Below are 21,257 nucleotides of genomic sequence, written 5' to 3'. Positions count from 1 at the left end.
AGGTTTGGTTGCCATGTATTTACCAGGTATTTGACTATGGGAAAGTTACTTAATTTCTCCTAACCTCAGTCTACTTTTCTACAAAATGGGAATAACAAAAGCCTTTACTCATTTACTCTATAGGGCTATGAAGTGGCTATGTAATAATTAGAGAGAATCTCATGACTTCTCCTGGAAACTTTGTGTTGATATGCTTTTGTGTTCTGAGACAGAAATAACAAGGGAGAGTCATAGTTCAACCGCAAGGAAGGGCCGCTTGAAAATGTAATGAAGGAAGGCAAAGAACTGCAGAGAAACTTGTCTGGAATTCTGATCAAACTGTACCTAAAGGCTCTTCTAATAGTAGGACTCTTTGGGTTTTCCTTTTTGGCTTAAACCAGTTTGGATTTGGGGCTGCCTGGGTGGCTCAGTCGGTTGAGAGTCTGACTCTTGATTTTCAGCTCAGATCATGATCTCAGCTCATGGGATTGAGCCCCACATCAGGCTCCATGCTCAGTGAGGAGTCTGCTTGTCCCTCTCCCTCCCTGTCTAAACCTCACCCTCCACGTGTGCATTTGTGTGTGCATGCCCTCTCTCTCAAGTAAATAAATACAATCTTCTTTAAAAAACCATCTTGGATTTGGTCATCAATATTTGCAACCATAAAACAACCAACGTTGTAGACAGAACAAACTATCCTCACATGTTTGTTGATTAGACGTTGGTAGCATCAATGTAGTTTTTAGTAAATCTCTATTTTTTGTAAATCAGCCTATTCCCCAGGCCTACTGTATGGTCTGCTTTGATAAGTCTTTATAAATCCTGAAGAAAAAAGTTCTAAATTTGAAGGTTTAACTAAGTGCAGTAAATATTTCTAATACATCTAGTAATTATAGAAATATTTGAGCAGCCTGATTATACACAAGATATTTTAAGACTGATTTAAGTATTTTAATACCTGAAAATACCAGCTTTCTAGACCAATCGGGAAAAAAAATCAGCTTTGGGCTTTATCAGCTTGGCACTGATCATAGATAATGTAAGTTATAATACATGAATGTCAAAAAACAGGAGTAAAAGAAATACCTGAGAACTTGAAGAGATGTGCTATATTTGTCTAGAACACAATGTCTGCTCTCTTCAGAAAATGGGGTTTAGGGAAGATTTACAATTACACTTTAATACAATGGTAATTTTGAATGTATTTGTAAATTTATTTTTTTCAAAATGATGACATAAGCAAAAATTTTACATAGCCTTATTGAATTTACATATTCAAATGAGGCTTTACCAATGATAACGGGCATTAACACAGAGCTAGACAGAACTTGAAGTTTGACTTTATGTCAAAGGGTCTAACACCCTATGAGCTACCGAAGATGGACACTTTTTTATTTGAATCCTTCTAAGAATTAAATACGAAAAGCTTTACTAAATTGTCGACATATATATATTTACTCCAAATTTTATGTTTAAGGGAATAAGAGTATCTGCAATAGCTCAGTTAACATCAACAGAAAGCTTCAAAAAAGAATTCTGAAAATGGCAGGCAAAATATTTTTTATTGTAGGCAATTATTTCAACTGCATATTCAGCTTTATGTATTATAAATCATGTGGGAAAAAGATCCACATTGCAGTTAAGTTTCCAGTATCTAGCTTTCTTTTTTTTTCTTTTTTGAGCAATGATATTAATGGAATTTCTGCCAGGTTATAAAAATGAGGGCTTTCTTGGGAATTATTTATAATTTCCAAGCTGGATGGCAGAACGCACATAGACACATCGGAAGGTGGATGGCTGGATCTCCCAGTACTGGACTGGGTTGCTGAAAAGGCTTACACCTGAATAAGAGGCCTTTTTGGTGTTGTATCCAGGTGGGCAGAAGTCATTAGACCCAACGGCAGAGATATTGTTGTTATGAAGGTAGACAACCTGCAAAATGAAATAATGGAGAGTGATTATTTTCCTCTAAGTAGACAGGACCATTCATGTAAATACTTTATTCTTTTCCCTTTATTCTTTATTCTTGACCTTTCCTTTCTCTTACACTCTCCACCCAACCATCAACAAATGCTGCTCGTTTAATCTTCAAAACGTACGTGTGACCCAGTCCTCTCCCCGTATTGACTCCTATAACATTGTCCAAAACTGCAATGATCTCCTCCTGGATGTTTGAAGTCATTGCTCCTGCTTCCTCTTCTGCCCTAAAAATCAATCTTCCTTCCTTAGTTCATAGAGCAATTATTTCAAAAAGTAAGCCAAGTTATATATTCTTCCCCTCAACACTCCAGTGCCTTCTTGTCTCATGCCGAATAAAGTCCAAAGTTCTCACATTGGCTCAAAAACCTAACAGGATCTGACATCCTTCTGCTCTGACCTCCTTTCCCCTTTGCTATTCAATCTAACCACTCTGCCCTATTTGTTTTTCCTCTAATAGGAAAATCACAGTCCTTCTTTTGGTTGGCACACGTTGTTTCCTCCACGTGGACTGACCTTCTCCAGGATGTCTCCGTGGCTTCCTCCCTCATGTGATTCATGTAACTTTTTCTTACCAAAGACGTCATTCCTGACTATCCTGGGCTGCACTCTTCTGCCTTAATTCACTTCTTTAACTCTTCATAGTAATTATCACTATATAGCTTATTATATATTTGTTTGTTTTGTCTGTATCCTCCTCTAGAATAAAAGCTCCATGAAGAAAGAAACTTGTTCTGTTTTATTTATGACTGTATCTTCAGTGTCTACTAGAACTGAGTAGGTGTTCAGTAATATATGTTGAATGAATACATGAGTAAATTTATGCTATTTGACAAGTTGTGTCTCCATGGAATATTGCATTTTGGGGGCAAAGATAAAGTGATGCACATTTTAACAAAATTATACAAAATGAAAAAATAATATACAGTGAAGAAAAAGTTTACAGGCAGCATTAGAGTCAAAATAATCACAAACCCTAAGAAACATTGAGTATCAGCATTTGGGATGAACAGACCTAGAAAGTTTAAATGAAAATGCACTATGTGTTACAAATTCTACCTTATGAATATAATTCTACTGTTCAGTAGGATTTTTTCCGAAATGCATTTTATGATTATGTTTAAGATAATAATAACATGTTCATAGATTTTCCTCAGGGAAATTAAATATCAGACTTATGAAAAGGACTTTAGAAATGAGTTTTTACTTCTATCATGTACATGTGAATTTTGAAGAGCAAGAAGTGACTTATACAACCAAAGCGAAAATATAGAAAGAGAAAATTTCTAAAGTACATTGTAAAACCTATGAGGTGTTCCCTCATAATAATTAACTTAAAATATTTTTGCTTCTACCAGAACACTCACTTATATGCAGTGGAAAAGGGTCTTGTTTAAGAAAGAGTTTGGAAGGAGAACAATAGATATAACATAAAAACAGAGGCAAGGGATATTAAGCCAAACAATACGTCCAAGTTTTTTTTTTAATAATTCTCAAACTGAAAATTTCTTTTCATTTGCCATTCTCTAATTACTAGAATTAGCAAGAAAGGGAAAACACATTTGGTTAAAGTTTATGACTAATACTGAAGGCGAGAGAAAAAAAATATCAAGACATAAAGCAAGTAGCAGTCTGTGTAAAAAAGAAAACTCTATTCCCAATTCATTTTATGAAGTCAGTATTTTCTAATATTAAAGCCAGACAAGGGGCGCCTGGGTGGCTCAGTGGGTTAAAGCCCCTGCCTTCGGCTCAGGTCATGATCCCAGGGTCCTGGGGTTGAGCCCCACATCGGGCTCTCTGCACACTGGGGAGCCTGCTTCCTCCTCTCTCTGCCTGACTCTCTGTCTACGTGTGATCTCTGTCAAATAAATAAACGAAATCTTTAAAAAAAAAAAAAAGAAGGGAGGTGAAATGGATGCATGGATAGACAATTAGAAAAGAAGAACCAAGAGTGACACCCTGTGTGAATCCTCATGAGATTTGCTGATATTCAACAAAAATTTCAAAATAACAATACCATGTTTTATCATTTTTTTCTCTGTGACCCACAATAAGAAACACAATACATGCATTTAGTATATATAAATATGTGCATTTAAACAAAGTCTTTATGAAATAATTACCATTACATTGATATTTTATTTTCCATTCATTCTAACCCACCTGAGCCTAGCCTATCCTATAAATGTTCTAAATTAGCTCATTAAACTTATTTTATGAACTCAGTAATACAACCAGACTAACATTTGAAAAACAGCAATTAAAAAGGTAAAACTGATTATTCTAGGATATAAAAATGAAAACAAAACAACTGCCCCCCCCGAAAATGCCCACCACCAACAAAATCCTTTTGTAAATCATGATGTATTAATCTCATTTGGAATTTTTGTCACAACTGAATAAAAAAAGAAGAGGTCAGTAACATATTGACAGAACTGACAGCAAGAAGGGATAAACCTATCTTGAACACCAACCAAAGAAGTGGAAACATTACCAAAATGGCAACTTTATAAAAATGATTTATTTATAATAGAACATCAATGTCAAGGTATAATTTTTTTTTTTTTACAAAATTTATTTATTTATTTGAGAGAGAGAGAGAATGCAAGCACAGTGGAGTGGGGCAGAGGGAGAGTGAGAGAATCTTAAGCAGACTCCACGCTGAGCACAGATCTCATGTGGGGCTTGATCTCACAATGGTGAGATCATGACCCAAGCCAAAACCAAGAGTCTAACACCCAACTGACTGTGCCACGCAGGCACTCCAACATATAATTTCTGAATCGTCATGACTGAACTAAGTACCTATGTAAATTTCTGAAAGAGACAATTTAAATATGACCTTTAAAGAAATTGAAAAATTAGATAAAACAAGCAAATATATAAAATTTATGAATAACCCCCTTATTAATTTTTTAAATAAAAAAATTGAATAACGTATTTGTTCTAGTTCCTCAAAGTAACAATGGAAGTCTTGTGCTATTATGTGTGAAAATATTGTTATTATTTAAACTAATGACATGCCATACATTTATAGATTTACAGATTAGAAAGCTCTGTTACCACAGTGGACCCCTGGATGTCTTCTTATTCTTATGAATGTACTGTAACTCAATAATCTATATAAAGTTAACTCAGTCACACTGCCAGCAAAATATTCCCTTTGATCTACGTGACATCTGTTGAAGCTAAAAGTTATAACTGCTATTTTATTCCATATCTATGGTTCACAGATTATATCATTTTTTTCAATCAGTATGTTTCTGTTACAGTGATCTATGACTTCAAACTATCTTGCCTGCTTCATTAAAAATATGATATTCTGGAAGTCAGCACTATAACTAGTTTAAGGTAACAGTCTTATTTAAATAAATAGTACTTTAGACCTATGTTTTTCAGGATGCCTTGGTGGCTCGGTGGGTTAAAGCCTCTGCCTTCAGCCCAGGTCATGATCCCAGGGTCTTGGATGGAGCCCTGCACTAGGCTCCTTGCTCAGCAGGGATCCTGCTTCTCCCTCTACCTGCTACTTCCCCTACTTGTGCTCTCTCTCTCTGACAAATAAATAATAAATAAAATCTTTTAAAAAATGAACTTGTGTTTTCCATGAAACCAGAATGAATATTTATGTGGAAACATTAAAAACAACTTCCTGCAAAAAGATTTGTAAGCAGAGCTTCCCTTCCTGCCCCCCATCATCCCAGTAGGTAGGGTTTGCCCCCTAGATACCCCTCACACTATTTAGCGGTACTGCATTACCTGGATGTACTTATGCTCCGCCAGCCCACCAGGTACTTTGATCAGCTTGTTGTTGTCCAGGTGAAGCTCCCTCAGATGAGGAGTGTTGGCTAGCGTGCCATTGTCAACGGCAGAAATGCTGTTAAAACTCAGCCCCAACCTGCGAAGGAAAGCAGAAATGAATGCGCACACTGCACACCGCTGCCCTCCTCACAGGCGCTGTGTGATTTACCCAGTCAACGGGAAAGGACATTCTTTGTTTTCAGCCTTAGTGTTCTCTTTGTCTAGAATGTTTTTTGCAACCTTCCCGAGCTCGGATAGAGCCCGTTTGTCCTCAAATTCCCAGCTTGGAGTCACTCTCTTTGAAACCCTTCTGACAGGCATCCTCTAGTAAATGTTCCTGTTGTCACCCTCTTAAAAAAAACTCAAGGGACTAATGACTTGTGTGTCACTCCTAGAGAAAAGTGACTGTTTTGTGGCATACACAGTATGAACACAGAGTTTGTTATGATCAATGAAGAGCTGTCAAATTGATTTCTCTGTATAATGAATATAATGAATTCACTTCAGAGAAAATGAAAAGGACTACTATTATCATCTTGGTCACTGTGGAAATCAAATAACTGTATATTTGTTATATAAATTTATTCATTGGAAATAAAAGGTAGAAGGATCTAATGAATCCATAAACACACCTGCCAGGAAGGTTAACAGAATTAGCATCTTGCTTTTGTTTGGGTTTTATCAATGACCACCTGTTAATATCAGAATTTGCCTGGTGCCAACATTCCTGGCTACTGGCCTTGATCTCTGACCTAAGTTGTCTCTTTCTTGGCCCCTGACATTTCTTATACAATGCCACTCAAAGTTTTGGGTTGCATTTTTTTAATTAAATGCATGAAAGGTCAAAGTTCTGCAGCTGTGAGGTATCTTCCTAGTAAATGGGATTCAAAAGGCAGAGGTCGACTCGGAGATAAGGTTAATGTATTTGGCATTCTGGGGCTGCGTGACTCTGTCAAAACCGGGGTGCTGCCAATCCAAGAAGGCAGAGAGGGGATACCAGGGATGAGACAACAAGGTAATGAAAGAGAGCCAAAATCTAGCTCCAAGAGAAAGAAGAGGAAATGGGGCGCCTGGGTAGCTCCGTGGGTTAAGCCGCTGCCTTAGGCTCACGTCATGATCTCAGGGTCCTGGGATCGAGCCCCGAATCGGGCTCTCTGCTCAGCAGGGAGACTGCTTCCCCCTCTCTCTGCCTGCCTCTCTGCCTACTTGTGATCTCTCTCTGTAAAATAAATATATAAAATCTTAAAAAAAAAAAAAATAAGAGGCAGAGTCTACTGGGATCATTCAAATGTTGTGGAATAGGCTTGGGAACTATCTGTAGGACACTTTTTGCTTGCCTTCAGCTTGTTTTGATCTTTGGGCCCTTTTGGGATTTCGATTTTGGTTTATCTGACCAACGTCTTTCAATTTAAATCATGGCTTGATATTTGAAATAATTGAGATCATAGTATATTGATTTTAGGCTATTAGTAAAATAGTTGGTTTATCTTAGTTATGGATTATTGACTTGACCTCTTAGCTGAGAACATTTTGTATTTTCCCCCAATCTCAGACATTTATCTCTAGTTTCTGGTCTTTTCTTTTCTATTACAGAAACATGTCTTCTATTCCTTGCAACACTTCAAGTCCCATTTCCAATTTGGGGCTAATTCAGTTTCAGAACATGATAATCCTAATCATTGATTCAAAGAAACTTCACTTTTCTCATGGTTTACTTAGATATTCAATCAATAAATGTTTTTGAGGACCTACTACGTTCACAGTATTATCCTAGGTTTATGAAGGTAGAGGACTCATGGCTCAAAAACCATTATTCTTTCTGTCAAAGATTAAAATCCACTTAGGGAGATGATCATAGATGTATACATGTATAACAGAAGGGAGGTGTGCCTGAAATCCATCTCATATTTTTGGAGAGAAGCGTATACTATTTTCTTTCCACTTATTTCTAATAACTAATTGGAATATTTGCCCTGCAACACTGTTTCAAGATCAGGGGTGGCTGCTTTTTCCTTCTTTTCACAGTTTTGATGCTCAACACCAAAATACCTTTCATGTTCCAACATCAGTGAAGAATAAACACGAGGATGTGATGGTTTCATAGACAGATTTTTCAAGGCTTGATTCCAAAAGGAAATTTGTTTGATAAATTTGAGTCAGAAAAGTTTGCTTGGCCACTTGAGTCAGTCTGTTCCATTTAATGAATGGAATTTTAAAAAAATCTCCATTCGGCTTTCATTAAAAAATGAATTTTTCTTCTAAAAAGGTACAGATATTATTAATGATTTGCCATATTTGGAATTAGATTATTGTTCATCTCTACTATTACTACTGCAACTACTACTGGCCATCCTAAAGATCATTCTATAAAATAGGCAATGCAACTCGTCTTCCTACCTTGTTCTGCAGCTAGAGGGACCGAATCACAAAGAAGGGTCAGTGATGCCTAATACTCTTTCAAAATATATTTGCTGTATTAGAGACTGTAATTCAAGTATCTTTAGATAAATGATTTATTTTTTTTTTCATGATTTTTATTTATTTATTTGTCAGACAGAGATTACAAGTAAGCAGAGGGGCAGGCAGAGAGGAAGGGAAGCAGACTCCCTGCTAAGCAGAGAGCCTGGTGCGGGGCTAGATCCCAGGACTCTGGGATCACCACCTGAGCCAAAGGCGGAGGCTTTAACCCACTGAGTCACCCAGGCATCCCTAGATAAATTATTTCTTATCACTGGAGATACCAGGGTAAGAAAGGACAGCTAGAGTCACAGGTACAGGCTCACCTTTAACCCTTATCATCCACTGGCTCACTGGAAATCTCCAGAAATGAGAAAAGATGTATTATACATCATCTGGTCTTAGCTAATTCTCAAGGATAAATGACATACTTTATATTTATTTATCTACCATAAAATTTTTAAGATAAAAGAGGAGTGAGTCAATTTAGCATAACACTGTGCTCCTTTGTAAGAACATTCTGTAATACCATTCAAGAGCCCAGTGCTTCTGAAGATAAAGCAAATAGTTTGCAAGCATTCCCTTTTTTTATTACTTTTTTTTTTTTTAAAGATTTTATTTATTTATTTGACAGAGAGAAATCACAAGTAGGCAGAGAGGCAGGCAGAGAGAGAGAGAGGGAAGCAGGCTCCCTGCTGAGCAGAGAGCCCGATGCGGGACTCGATCCCAGGACTCCGAGATCATGACCTGAGCCGAAGGCAGCGGCTTAACCCACTGAGCCACCCAGGCGCCCCCCCTTTTTTTATTACTTAACCAGATTGTTAATGTAGAAAGATTAAAGTTGGACTAGAAAGCAGAAAAGGAACAAATGATTATCTATCAGGGGAAAAAAAGTTAATTTTTTGTTAAAAAAAATAATTTCTTTTGTTAGACTACGCTAGATGTCCAGAGACATTTTAAACTCTTCAAAGAACAGAAGTGAGAGAATCTCATTATAATTATTCCAATACCATAGAGTGGGATGCCTAGTATGTCCATGATCTAGTAACTTTCATTTTAAGGCATTTTCAAATTCTGAACACTGTTATAATTTACTTGACCTTCCGTTTAATGCATCTAAGTTAGAACAACAACAAAAAAAAGAACATATTGAAGGAACATACTGACTTAATCAGTCACCAGGTACATAAGATATGTCTTAATCTAAAAACAATATGGTAGATAATCTTCATGGTTATGGTAAGTATGCTATTTGTTTTTTTTATTTTATTTTTTTATAAAGATTTTTATTTATTTATTTAACAGACAGAGATCACAAGTAGTAAGAGAGGCACAGAGAGGCAGGCACAGAGAGGCACAGAGAGAGAGAGAGGGAAGCAGGCTCCCCGCTGAGCAGAGAGCCCGATGTGGGGCTCAATCCAAGGACCCTGGGATCATGACCTGAGGGGAAGGCAGAGGCTTAACCCACTGAGCCACCCAGGCGCCCCTTCATTGTTTTTTAAAGAAGCAATTGGGCCTGCTGAGGTCTGAGTTTGTTAGGGCCAACAACTAAAACAGTCAGCAACCACCCATTGTGTTTCTAATTTGGAACATGCAGGCACTTACACATCTGGCCATTCTACTGATAAAAGGTCATGAAAGAATATTATTACTTAGCCAGATTATTCAGTCCTTTCAGGCTGGATGCATCAACTTTGGTGATTTTGTTGCCTTCCAGATGTAATTCAGTAAGGGAAGGAGGAAGACCTGGAATAGAGAAATACAGAATGTTAAATTACAGGATGTAGATGGACTTAACGAGCAGTAGGCCACCAATTTGCTGAAAGACACAGAGCTCCAAAGGATTTGCTTTTCATCTTTTCCATCAGTTTTGCTTTCTATCTTTTTCTCCATCTCTTTCATAATAATAGATGCTTTGGGAAGTAGGACAAGCAATTTTTACTTTTCTCATAGATTGATTTTAACAGAAACGTGGACTATCTTTATCATGTAGTAGATTTTTGTCCTAGTAACTGTTAGGATACTGTCGTAGAACTGAAGTCAAACCCTGAATCTCATTAATCTCCTCCACCTTTGTTACTAAGCTAATACTGTCACTGATAAAAGACCACAAAGGTAAAAGGAGATAAGTATTTGAACTATAACAGAGAAATTATGTGTAAGTTAAACCTATATACAAGTTTAATGAAGTATTTCAGTAATGAGTCTCATTAACAACGAAAACTTCATGGGGTGCCTGGGTGGCTCAGTGGGTTAAAGCCTCTGCCTTCAGCTCAGGTCATGATCCCAGCGTCCTGGGATCAAGCCCCACACTGGGCTCTCTGCTCAGCAGGGACCCCGCTTCCCCCTCTCTCTGCCTGTCTCTCTGCCTACTTGTGATCTCTCTCTCTCTCTCTGTCTGTCAAATAAATAAATAAATAAAATCTTAAAAAAAAAAACAAAACTAACACTTCATAAACCGCATTGGCCTTAGTCTTAATGGGCTTTTCCACATTAAAAAACAAACAAATGAAACAAAACTCGAATGCCTCTGCAACGTGGATGTGTAGAAAGAGCTAAAGCTGACTTGGACCTTTTAAATCAAGACTGTTTCTTTACACAAGAGGAATGCAGAGGCCTAGAATCAAGTGATCGGCCATATGTAGAACACCTGGGGAAATAATTTTAAATCCAAAGTATCCGTGAAACCTCTGGATAGTACTTCTCGAAAGGCTATGATTTCTAAACATTTAGTAATATTAATATAAAAGTTTAAATATTTTATTTTCATTTCCTCCTGCCATATGAGGATATATGATGCTTTTATATGGCTTTTTAAAGAGCATATTGTTCCACTTACAAGAATAGCCACAACTACAAAGAAAAGAGCAAGTCAGTTACATGTCAAACTAACATCTGCTTAGCAGAGAGTGTTGGTTATCTGTCCATAAGGAAAAAAGTTGGGAAACTGTAGGTTACGTTTGGTAAGAAAATTTTCATGGCACACCCCTGAATTCTGTCCATACCATCTCGTTCATGTAAAAGTTTAGTCCATATTTGATTTGAACTTATTGTTTGTTTCTCTACAGCATGATGTTTTGTGCGGGAAATGCTAAGCTACTCACGCAAAGTCTGTCATGTAGCACACACGGACACTGGCACTTTTTCTAGCTTAGCTCATTTAACTTTTTCAGTTTAAAAATTATTTTTTGTGAACCTCCCTGCTATAGATGAAGAAGCGGAGACTCCAAATTACAAATTTTGGAGGTTATCTAGCTGCCATGTGGGGAAGTAATATGATCCCAGATGGTCAAAGAGAGTTCAAATAGCATGCTTTTAACTGAAGGGAATGAAATGGAGACAGTGTAGGAAAAACAAGAGGGACTTAACTCCTGAAAGCCACTGGTCTGAGGCCAAGGTTAAAAGTTTCCATAGGCTTAGAGACAAATACCTCCTTCTGGGAAAATGAACAAATGAAATAATGGTCGTTAGGAGTAATGGGTGTCTGGGCAAAATTAGAAGTAACAATTTAAAGCCTGCTTGTACAAGTATTGTTATTTTCCAGGACCCCTAAAAGAATGTCAACCATGGAGAAAGACATCCTGTGATTGTCTTGTGTCCACTGAGAAGTAATGACCACAAGTTAATGACCGTGGGATTGAAGAATGCTTCTCTACTCCCTTTCCGCCCTCTGGAAAAGTGGCTTTTCTATTCTTTGCACAAGACCCCTTCCTCTTTCCAGTCGGCTCCCTTGCAGGTATGCTATCTCTAACAAACTCCACCAGCATTCTCTCTCTTGAGTCTGGTGTTCATTTTCATGGCATGGCTCAAGAACCTGGTCTTGGGGTCTAGTAGCAAAATCACAATTGAGTCATTCTTATGACTAAATACCAGGAGACCACAGTCACTCTTGGAATAAGGGATTTCAACCTCCCGAATCTCCTTAGAATAAATAAATGTGGATTTAAAAAATATTCCTATATGTAATGAATGAATGAATATATAAAACAAAGCAATAGAATACACATCTTTTCTTCCCTATCACCACGAAAAGATGTTTTTAAAAATGTACTGTCTCTAGAACAACAATCATCATCGTGTCCATAACCCTACCTACTTTCTAAGTGTCTTCCCTTCTACAGCATCAGTTTCCCAAAACTGATGAAGGGAAGTGATAGCCAGGAGAAAGTTTGACAGCAGAAGAAAACTGCAATAGGATAGAGAGAGGCAAATTTATCAAGCATACCATAATCATTTGCCACTGTAGTAATATTTAGCTAAGAACCTATACTCTGCCTCCTTTTTTTCCCCCTTTCGTTTCCCTTCCCATTTTTAAGGTAAATATATTAAGAGCTTACTTTGGGCCAGCTACTATGTTTGCACATTATGCGTCTTATTTGTGTTTATTAATCTTCACAAATATCCTAGAAGACAGGTGTCATTAACAATTCCATTTCACAGACAATAAAACTGAGGTTTGGAGATGTGCAAAAATTAGCCTGAAGTCACAGAACAACTAAGTGGCAGAATCAGACCTTCCATCCATGTGGTCTACGTGGAGAATACATAACTCTCCACTTCACTCCACTGCCATGTGTTTCCATCATTGATGGTAGATAGTGTATGGACATTAAGACTCCCAGAGGATGGTGCTATACAGGCATAAGGGTCAAGCCTAGGAAAAGCAGACTTATCTGTTTTGTTGGCATAAATATGCATAGGCGGGAGTACTTAAGTTGGCAGCAGAGTACAATGGTCATGCCCATGAACTCACGTCAGCACAGCACAGTCCTGGCTTGGCCGCCTCCTAACCCCAGGACCTTGGGCATGATATACTTCATGTCTTTAAGCTTCATTTTCCTCATTTATTAAATAGGTATGATAATATTACTATAGAGGAATGGTTTGAGATTCATAGCAAAGAATCCATAAAAAGCCTTCGGCACGATACTTGGTATTAGTAAGTGCTTAGCAAAACTTCGTTACTATAATTTTTATAGTAAGTGCTTAATACATAAAAGTAAGCTAGAGATGGTGAGAAAAGAGCACCTAGAGTAGGGAGGAGAAATAGCAAATACAGATCACTAAGTGATGAAATGTGTTCCTGAGGCATATTTTGGAGGATGCATTAAGAAGGAGAGCAAAATCAAAGACTGTGTTTAATGCAAGTTATTTGGCAGCATGAAGTAGTGGAAAAGACCCAGACTTTAAATTCCAGCTTTTCTACTCCATTTCCTACAGCTCTGTAGCTTTGGGCATTGCATATATTACATGTGTATATGTAATATATAAAAATATAATTTAAATTTTAAAATATTATTAAAGTATAAAATATATTAAAAATATAAATATATACACATCTGCACTTGAGATAATATTAATATATATAACATAAAATAAATATAGATATAGATATGTACACCTCTGCACTGGGAATTAAAAAAAAAAAAACAAAAGGATAAAACCACTTGTTATGATGCAACAAGTTGGAGGCCCAACATGAAGGTGCTTCATCAATCTCTACCTATCTATCATCTATCTATCTATCTATCTAATCTGTACCAGCAGTTACTATTATAGGCATAAAAACATCTTCTGTAGCAAAAAGACTGTGGAGAGAGCAAGGGATGGTAAGAAACCATTCTATGGAATATATCTTCTTGGAAGCTGAGTTTCTGTGGAAGTACAGTGAAGGGTAATTGTTTTCTGTGGGCAAGAACCTACATTATGTACCCAGTCCAAAAACGAGATATCTAAGCTGAGAAAGGGCCAGATGGCCAGATGGAGGGGAAAATTTGAGAATATAGAGGGGCTTTTGTGACACTAAAACCCTGGAGCAGGGAAAATGTGAGAATTAGAGGAATTGCTTTTTTTGGTGAGTTGATTTCTTTTCTGATTCACAAAGATTGGCTTCCTTGCCTCCCCCAGGGAACCCTTAGCATGAGGCCGTGTGATGACTGCTGCTGACCTGTCTGGCTTTGCTCTGGTGATAAGCTCCTTGAAGTCAGGTAATAGACCCTATTCATTGTCCTGTCTCTGGTGTTTGGTACTTTGCCTAAGCAAAATGAGTGTCAAAATAATTTTAAGAAATAATAAAAGGTAATATTAACCTACTACTTATTTGAATACCAGATATTTCTCTTAGTTATTTAATTTTAAGGCAAACTAATGCTATTACACATTCATGAATAAAGAAATTGAGGCAGGGGCACCTGAGTGGCTCAGTTGGTTAAGTGGCTGCCTTTGACTCAGGTCATGATCCCAGGGTCCTGGAATCGAGCTCTTCATAGGGCTCCCTGCTCAGTGGAGAGCCTGCTTCACCCTCTCTCTCTGCCTCCTGCTCTGCCTACTTATGCTTTCTCTCTCTGTCAAATAAATAAACAAAATATTTTTAAAAATATTTTTAAATAATTTTAAAAATATTTAAAAGTATTTTAAGTATTTTAAATATTTAAAATATTTTTAAATATTAAGAAATTGAGGCATAAGTATTGAATAAACTTGTCCAAGGCCTTAGAGCCAATTAGGGACAAACTGAACTCAACCATACAGACCAAAATCCCCACTCTACAACATACAACGGGCACTATCATACAAGAGCATGACCTCTGTGGCTGCTCTTACTCATAAGGCCTGAGATGTCCTATGATGGAAAGAAATTCACTAAAAGATTGCAGACTCAAGTAAAAATTGGCTCAAGGTACGTCATGTATCTTCTTTTTTAATGCCACTAGGCATTCTGTTTTTTAAATAATTGTACATTTGTGCTATCACAATTCTTCTCTTTTATCCCAATTATTTAATATGAAATCATTGTGTGTTAAGTTATATCTTAGAAGAGACTTAATAGGTAGAAGGGTCTAGCCATCTCTACTGTGGGCCTTGATGGCCCAGGAGTCATCTAGGCTCAAAAAAAAACAAAAAAAACAAAAAACACTTCCAAGGGTAAACAATTTACCAGCAATAACATTGGCTACTTCAGTCACCATTTAAATTTCCAAAACAATTTTTTTTTTAATGTTAAAGTTTTAAGATTTAGTTGTTCAGACTGCTTTAGAGAGTTTTCTGTCACCTTGAGGGATGGTAGTTATATTGGTGTCAGCAATGCGGATATAGGACAGCTTCTTCATTCCCTGGAAGGCTCCATTTTCAATTCCCGAGCTCTTCAGTGGGTTGGTGCCCAGTTCTACAAATGTAATAAATACAAAGCTTTAGCAGACAACATTAGGATATTGCAAATCAGAGTAGGGTCTGCTTCAATTTTTTAAGATTTTAAGAGATTTTAAGGATTTTAAGAGAAATAAGGGTTGATAACAACTTGACTGAGAAACCAAAGAGAAATTAAAGGATACACTCTTCAAAGGGATAGCAAACTGAGGCAAAATTTTCTTTTTTTAAAACAAACAACAAACACAATAAGAAAACAAAAATTTATGGAAAAAGCAATAGTGATGAAAACAATAACAAGAAGATTATTTAAAGTACATATACAGGATTGCACAGAAATCAGCAAAAGCACATGTTAATAAGTCACACTTATTATGGTGTTATTACTTTCTTGAGATGAATTAAAATATGAAATAATTTGAAATATTAGCATCTTGTAAGCCAATTATAAAATCATCATTTTTACCACACATGGAGCAAAACGTTAGAACACATTGTTTAAAGCAAGTGATTTACAGATGTTCAGAATAGAAACAATTCCCATGATGGAAAGGTATCCCCACATATCTCTAATCAATCACTACCTAATTCCATCTCGCAACTTGGGCATACAGCAGGGTGACTTTGGCCCTAGAACTTCTCCACATTCTCAGATCCTCGAGGATGAGAAACAAAAACATTGTAAGGTACGATTCCAAATCTCATTTCTGCCGATTTTGCTACTGTTACTCCTACAGGCTAAAGATATGTAAGCTCTGGCTGGTCTACCTCCTGAAGCTATAGCTTACTTGGAATCTTCTAAGGTGGACCTTCAATCCTGGCCTTAGAGTTTTAAGAATATTTGTACCTATGACGATCATCTGGTTCAGTCCATTGAACACAGCTTTCCGCACTTTAGTGATCTCATTCTCATGGGCACGCAGCTCCTGAAGAGTTTTGGGCATTTTTTCTGGCAATTCCTTCAGATGATTCTTGGATAGATAAAGTCGTTCCAATTTCAACAAAGGTGTGAATGCTCCAGGGCTGATTTTGTTAATTTTGTTGTTGACAAGAATCAACGTCTATAGATAATGAACAAAAACAACACCGTAATTTCAACTCTCTCTCTCTTTCTCTCTCTCTATATATATATAGCAAGAAATTAGAAAAAAAATCAAATATTATATATATTGCAAGAAATCAGAAAAAATTAAGCAAACGTGACTCTTTCACTTAAGAAGTATATGAGGATCTGAACATCAGGAGCATCAGGAATAAAGGTGATGAGATATAGGTTATAGGTTATAATATAGATACATAGATAGACAATTTTTAAACAGTTAATACTTCTAAAGATTGAAACTACAAGAGTAACCCGAGATACCAGAAAAGAGTCCAGTGCATCCATCCCCCAGCCTAAAATCCATCTTCATTGACTGCTGCCATGAATTCCAGTACCAAACGGTGACACCAATTTATATTACCACAGCAATGTAAAAGAGTAAAATTTTTGTGCTTTCTTGCAGCCTTATAGATTTAGATCTATTTTTTTTCAAAAAGTTTGTCAAATTAGTACACCATGTTGTACCTCATTATAATTTCTTTGCATTTCTTTGTCACTTGAAAGGTTAAATGAATTTCCTTTTGTTCTGCTACTGTTTTCTGTACTTTTTGGAAAGAAAGGATTACCTGATCACAATACTATTCATTTTAGTAAGTTTTAATATATTTTAATAGTTGGTCTACAGAAAATAAAGATGTAATTAATACGAAATGCAGAGCTTTAATATATTTTTCTTCTGCTTTTGTCCTTTTTACATATAAAGGTTTTGCTAACAAATATGCTAACGTATTTGGTAATTCTCAAATTTTTGTTTCTGCAAAATTGCTTCTCATTCATTACTGGAATATGTATAGCTATTGCTGAGCTTATTTTTAAATACCTCTTTCTCTTCCAGTGATATGTATGTCTATAGAACCATGCTTCTTATTATACTAAATCTTCTTATCAATTAATCCTAAGAAATTCAGGATCATTTGAGTATGGTCTAAGAAACCTCATTTTCAATTACAGTGGATTTATGTGCATATATGAAAAGCACAGGGACAAAAAAAGAAAACAATGAGAACTTCCAGATTCAGAAATGCAGGAATACTTTCTGAAGGTAACAGCTGGTTAGTTAACACATGTATATGCTCATGGAGTTCACATTACTTGACTAACTAAAATTCCTTCTAAGTAATAGTTTTTCAGCTAATCCTAAAAGATGATGGGTTGATTAAAACAAAACCCCAGGAAATTCCAATGAGTATTACAGAAAATTAAAAAACACATGAGAGTTAAAGTCATAGGAAATTAATATTAACCAGTAAAATGTCCAGGAAATTAGTAAAAGCAAGAGCCAGAGGAGAGGTTTAAGAGGACTCACATCATTGAAAGACACCCAAAGTGGCAGATGCTTAATCATAAAGAAAGAGGAGATCTTCTATTGCTATCTATGAAAGACAACTCTGAAAGCTAGATATCATTCAATGCATTCAACATGGTTTGAAAATCTGATTATTTTATGTTAAGTATCAAAACCTAGTATGAAGAATCACCCTGATGATCTATTATCTGCCATTTCCACTAATAAAATATCATCTTTTTTAAACTAGATAATAACTAGATGATGTCTCTACCTGTGAGCATGCCACCGTAGTGTCTGCTATTAAGTCTTGGGGGTTGTGTGACATTTGCCCCAATTATTTCTTCAGTACAGTGGGAATAATAATAGCATCTACAGGGCAAACATGATAATGTATATAAATTTATTTGCAAAGCACCTTTCAAATGGCAACATTCCTGCTCTCAAATTTTTAAAAAAAATTGTAACATAAATAAACTCTGTAAATTTTAGTCATAATGAGGTAAAATCTCAAGACCTATATGAATTAGAATTTCACATAAAACAGATCCATAGGTAAGGCAGCTCTTTCTGCCATTGGTCCTGTCCCCATGCTTTAATAAAACCACCTTAAAGAAAAATCCACAAATGAAAAAAAGTTAATTGCGTATATACAGTATTGCTTAAAGATGGTTGATATTAGTGCCAAAAAGACACAGTGATATGTATTTAAGAAAGCACCCTTACAATTATAACAGGAAATGACAAGATGTTAAGATGGGAAAACAAAAGAAAACTAATTCCATTGGCTAATGCAAAAGACCAGCTAAACCAAAGAAAGAGTCAAAGGTGAACCTCAGGTATTCTTTAGGAGATCAGCTGATGAAAAGCAGAAAGCTCTTCCTGTAAACAACCCAAGGTGACCTCCAAAAATGGTTCACTATTCACTTGGCCCAGAAAATCCTATAAGATCACACAAATCAGGATGTTCAAATCTTTGTGTCTGCTTTAAGAACACACATGAAACTGCCTAAGCCATCAAGGGCATGCATATCAAAAAAGCCACCAAGTATCTGAAGGATGTAACTTTGGGGAAGCCATGTGTGCTACCCGGTCCCTACAATGGTGGAGTTGGTAGGTAAGCCCCGGGCCAAACAGTCAGTCTGGACACAGATGGCCCAAAAAGAGTACTGAATTCTTACTGCACATGCTTAAAAATGCAGAGAGTATTGCTGAACTTAAGAATTGTAGATTCTCTGGTCATTGAGCACATCCCAGGGAACAAAGCTCCCAAGATGCAGTGTTGAATTGACAGGACTCACGGCCGATGAACCCCTCCCTGCAGGAGCTCTCCCTGCTGCACTGAGACATCCTCACTGAAAAAGCAGAAAGATCTTAAACCAGAAGAGGCAGTTGCACAGAGGAAAAAGATATCCCAGAAGATACTGAAGAAACAAAAATTTGTGGCCTGGGAGTCAATTCTGCATAAAACAAATTCAAATAAAAGTAAAAACAGAGAAGAAGAAAAGAAAAGGTAAAAGACAAGCAGAATCAGTTTATCATGACTTTGCAAAGATGGGATAGTAGTCCGAGGAGGAGAGATAAAATTGAAGCACAGCCTCAAAAACCAGGATGACCTACTTCTTTGGTAACTAAAGAAAAAGGGATCTAGCCTGGGAGGTAGGAAAGAGGGGATGAAGAAGGCGACTGGCAATGGAAATGAGTGAAAGTAGGAATAAAAGCATTTTCACCACCTTCATCCAAGAAGGAGATCAAAAGAGACAAACTTGCAGTTATAAAGTGTGTAAGGACAGGGGAGGTAAGGTACAGCATGATGACTATAGCCAACATTGTGGCATGGTATAGTTGAAGGTTGCTAAGAGAGTAAGCCCTAAAAGTTCTCCTCACAAGGAATAAAACATTTTTTTCTTTTCATATACATGAAAAGAAAAAATATAAAAAAATATGAAAAGAAAAAATGTTTCTTTTTCATATATATATGAAAAGAAAAAAATGTTTTATATGTATATATGTATGTGTGTATATTATATATATATAATATTATATATGGTGGATGTTAACTAAACTTATTATGGTGATCATTTTGCAATATATGAAGTCATTATGCTATACATCTTTAAACTTAACACACTGCTGTATGGCAATTATAGTTCAATAAAATTAGAAGAAAATAATCTTGAAACCTGACTTAATATGATGTAGTTTTCTCCAAAGTCACTTATATACAGTTTACACTGCATCAAGTATGGTTTTAAGGAATTGTATGGTTACTATCATATTTATAGGCAATTAACGGACTCAATTCACAGTGCTCCTGAGTTTCAGTCTCAACATTTGGCTCTTATTTGTGAGTGATGATGAATGTGTGTGACTTACAGTGCGTGACTAAGTAACCTTTCTGTACCCGGATGTCCTCTTCTGTATAAAAGCATTATTAAGAGTGTCCACTTCAAAAGAATGGTTGTGAAAATTAGTAAGTGAGTGTGTATAGGTATTAAGCCTAGTATATAGTAATTGCTAGACAAGTGTTTACTACTACTCAATCTTTAACAATATTTTATTTTTAGTTAAAAAAACCTCCCTGACTAGATTTTTTAAGCATGAATTCAAAGGAAATATATTAAATGTTGGCACTATAATATTTAATTTTCCACTATTTCACAGGATAACTGTGTTTCTTGATTACATACGAGTATAAAACTATTCTTGCACAGTATGTACTGCTCATCATGAGACACAGAGGCTAAAATGATAAAACTATTGAGAAGAGAGGAAGCATTCTGTCAAATCCTTTCTATTTTAATCGTTGCTGAAGTTTCACTTCTCGTCCTCCTTTTCATTCAAGTGTGGCTTTCCTGGCTGAAATTATAATGTTTATTTGCATAATAACAAGGATAGAAACTATCATGAATGAAAGAGTAAGAGAAAAAGAGCTGTTTAACATCCTCTGAAGAGTTGGAAGCTCTAATAAACTCTTTCTCTCCTCCATGTATACTTTGAAGTAGAAAGAAAGAGATTGCTAAGATGGTAGTTGCCTAAAGCATACAGAGAAAGAAACATGGAAAAGAAAGAACATATTATTACAAATGCCAGATTTAATGACAGTGTCACAGAAACAGAGATAGATCTCTTATTTAAGGCCATGCAGAGTTTAAATAAATTACTTAGATTATACTTAACAATATAGAAAGTTAGGATTAGAGTAAGAGAATTTTTCTCCCTTAAAAATTAGCTTTAGGGTAAACTTATAAAAATAAAATGAAGTTTTAAATTTTAGTTCATTGAAAATAATGTTGTTTTTTTAAATTAATCTTTTAACAGATCCGGTGATAGTTTACATAGTCGTTGACAAACCTTGTTGGTATCACCATTGTCCCACTCCCAGGGAAAGCATACCATGGAGGTGGAGAAAAGGTGGGTTGGGGCTCAGGCCTGGCATCTTAACAGTGAAGATGGATCCCACTGGTTCAAGATTTGAAATCTCTAGCTCAAGCCTTATCCTCACTTTTTCTA

At 36.3% G+C, this 21,257-nt stretch overlaps 1 protein-coding gene across 4 annotated transcripts in view; it reads right to left on the bottom strand.

Annotated features, from left to right (window-relative positions):
- Window positions 1-1,169: 1,169 nt before the first annotated feature.
- The window catches only part of DCN (decorin), a 41,462-nt gene continuing 21,374 nt past the window's right edge, over window positions 1,170-21,257 (bottom strand). For all 4 annotated transcript variants that reach the window (XM_044226864.1, XM_044226863.1, XM_044226862.1 and 1 more), the window contains 5 exons: window positions 16,205-16,418; window positions 15,263-15,376; window positions 9,864-9,957; window positions 5,713-5,851; window positions 1,170-1,911 (listed from right to left, as the gene is read on the bottom strand). In XM_044226864.1, the coding sequence (XP_044082799.1) occupies window positions 1,717-1,911; window positions 5,713-5,851; window positions 9,864-9,957; window positions 15,263-15,376; window positions 16,205-16,418 (756 nt within the window). In that variant the 3' untranslated portion in view covers window positions 1,170-1,716. The remainder of the gene's footprint in view (window positions 1,912-5,712; window positions 5,852-9,863; window positions 9,958-15,262; window positions 15,377-16,204; window positions 16,419-21,257) is intronic.

The sequence above is a fragment of the Neovison vison genome, chromosome 12 (assembly GCF_020171115.1).
Source record: "Neovison vison isolate M4711 chromosome 12, ASM_NN_V1, whole genome shotgun sequence".
Lineage (NCBI taxonomy): Eukaryota > Metazoa > Chordata > Mammalia > Carnivora > Mustelidae > Neogale > Neogale vison.
This window is presented reverse-complemented; position numbering and strand designations above follow the sequence as displayed.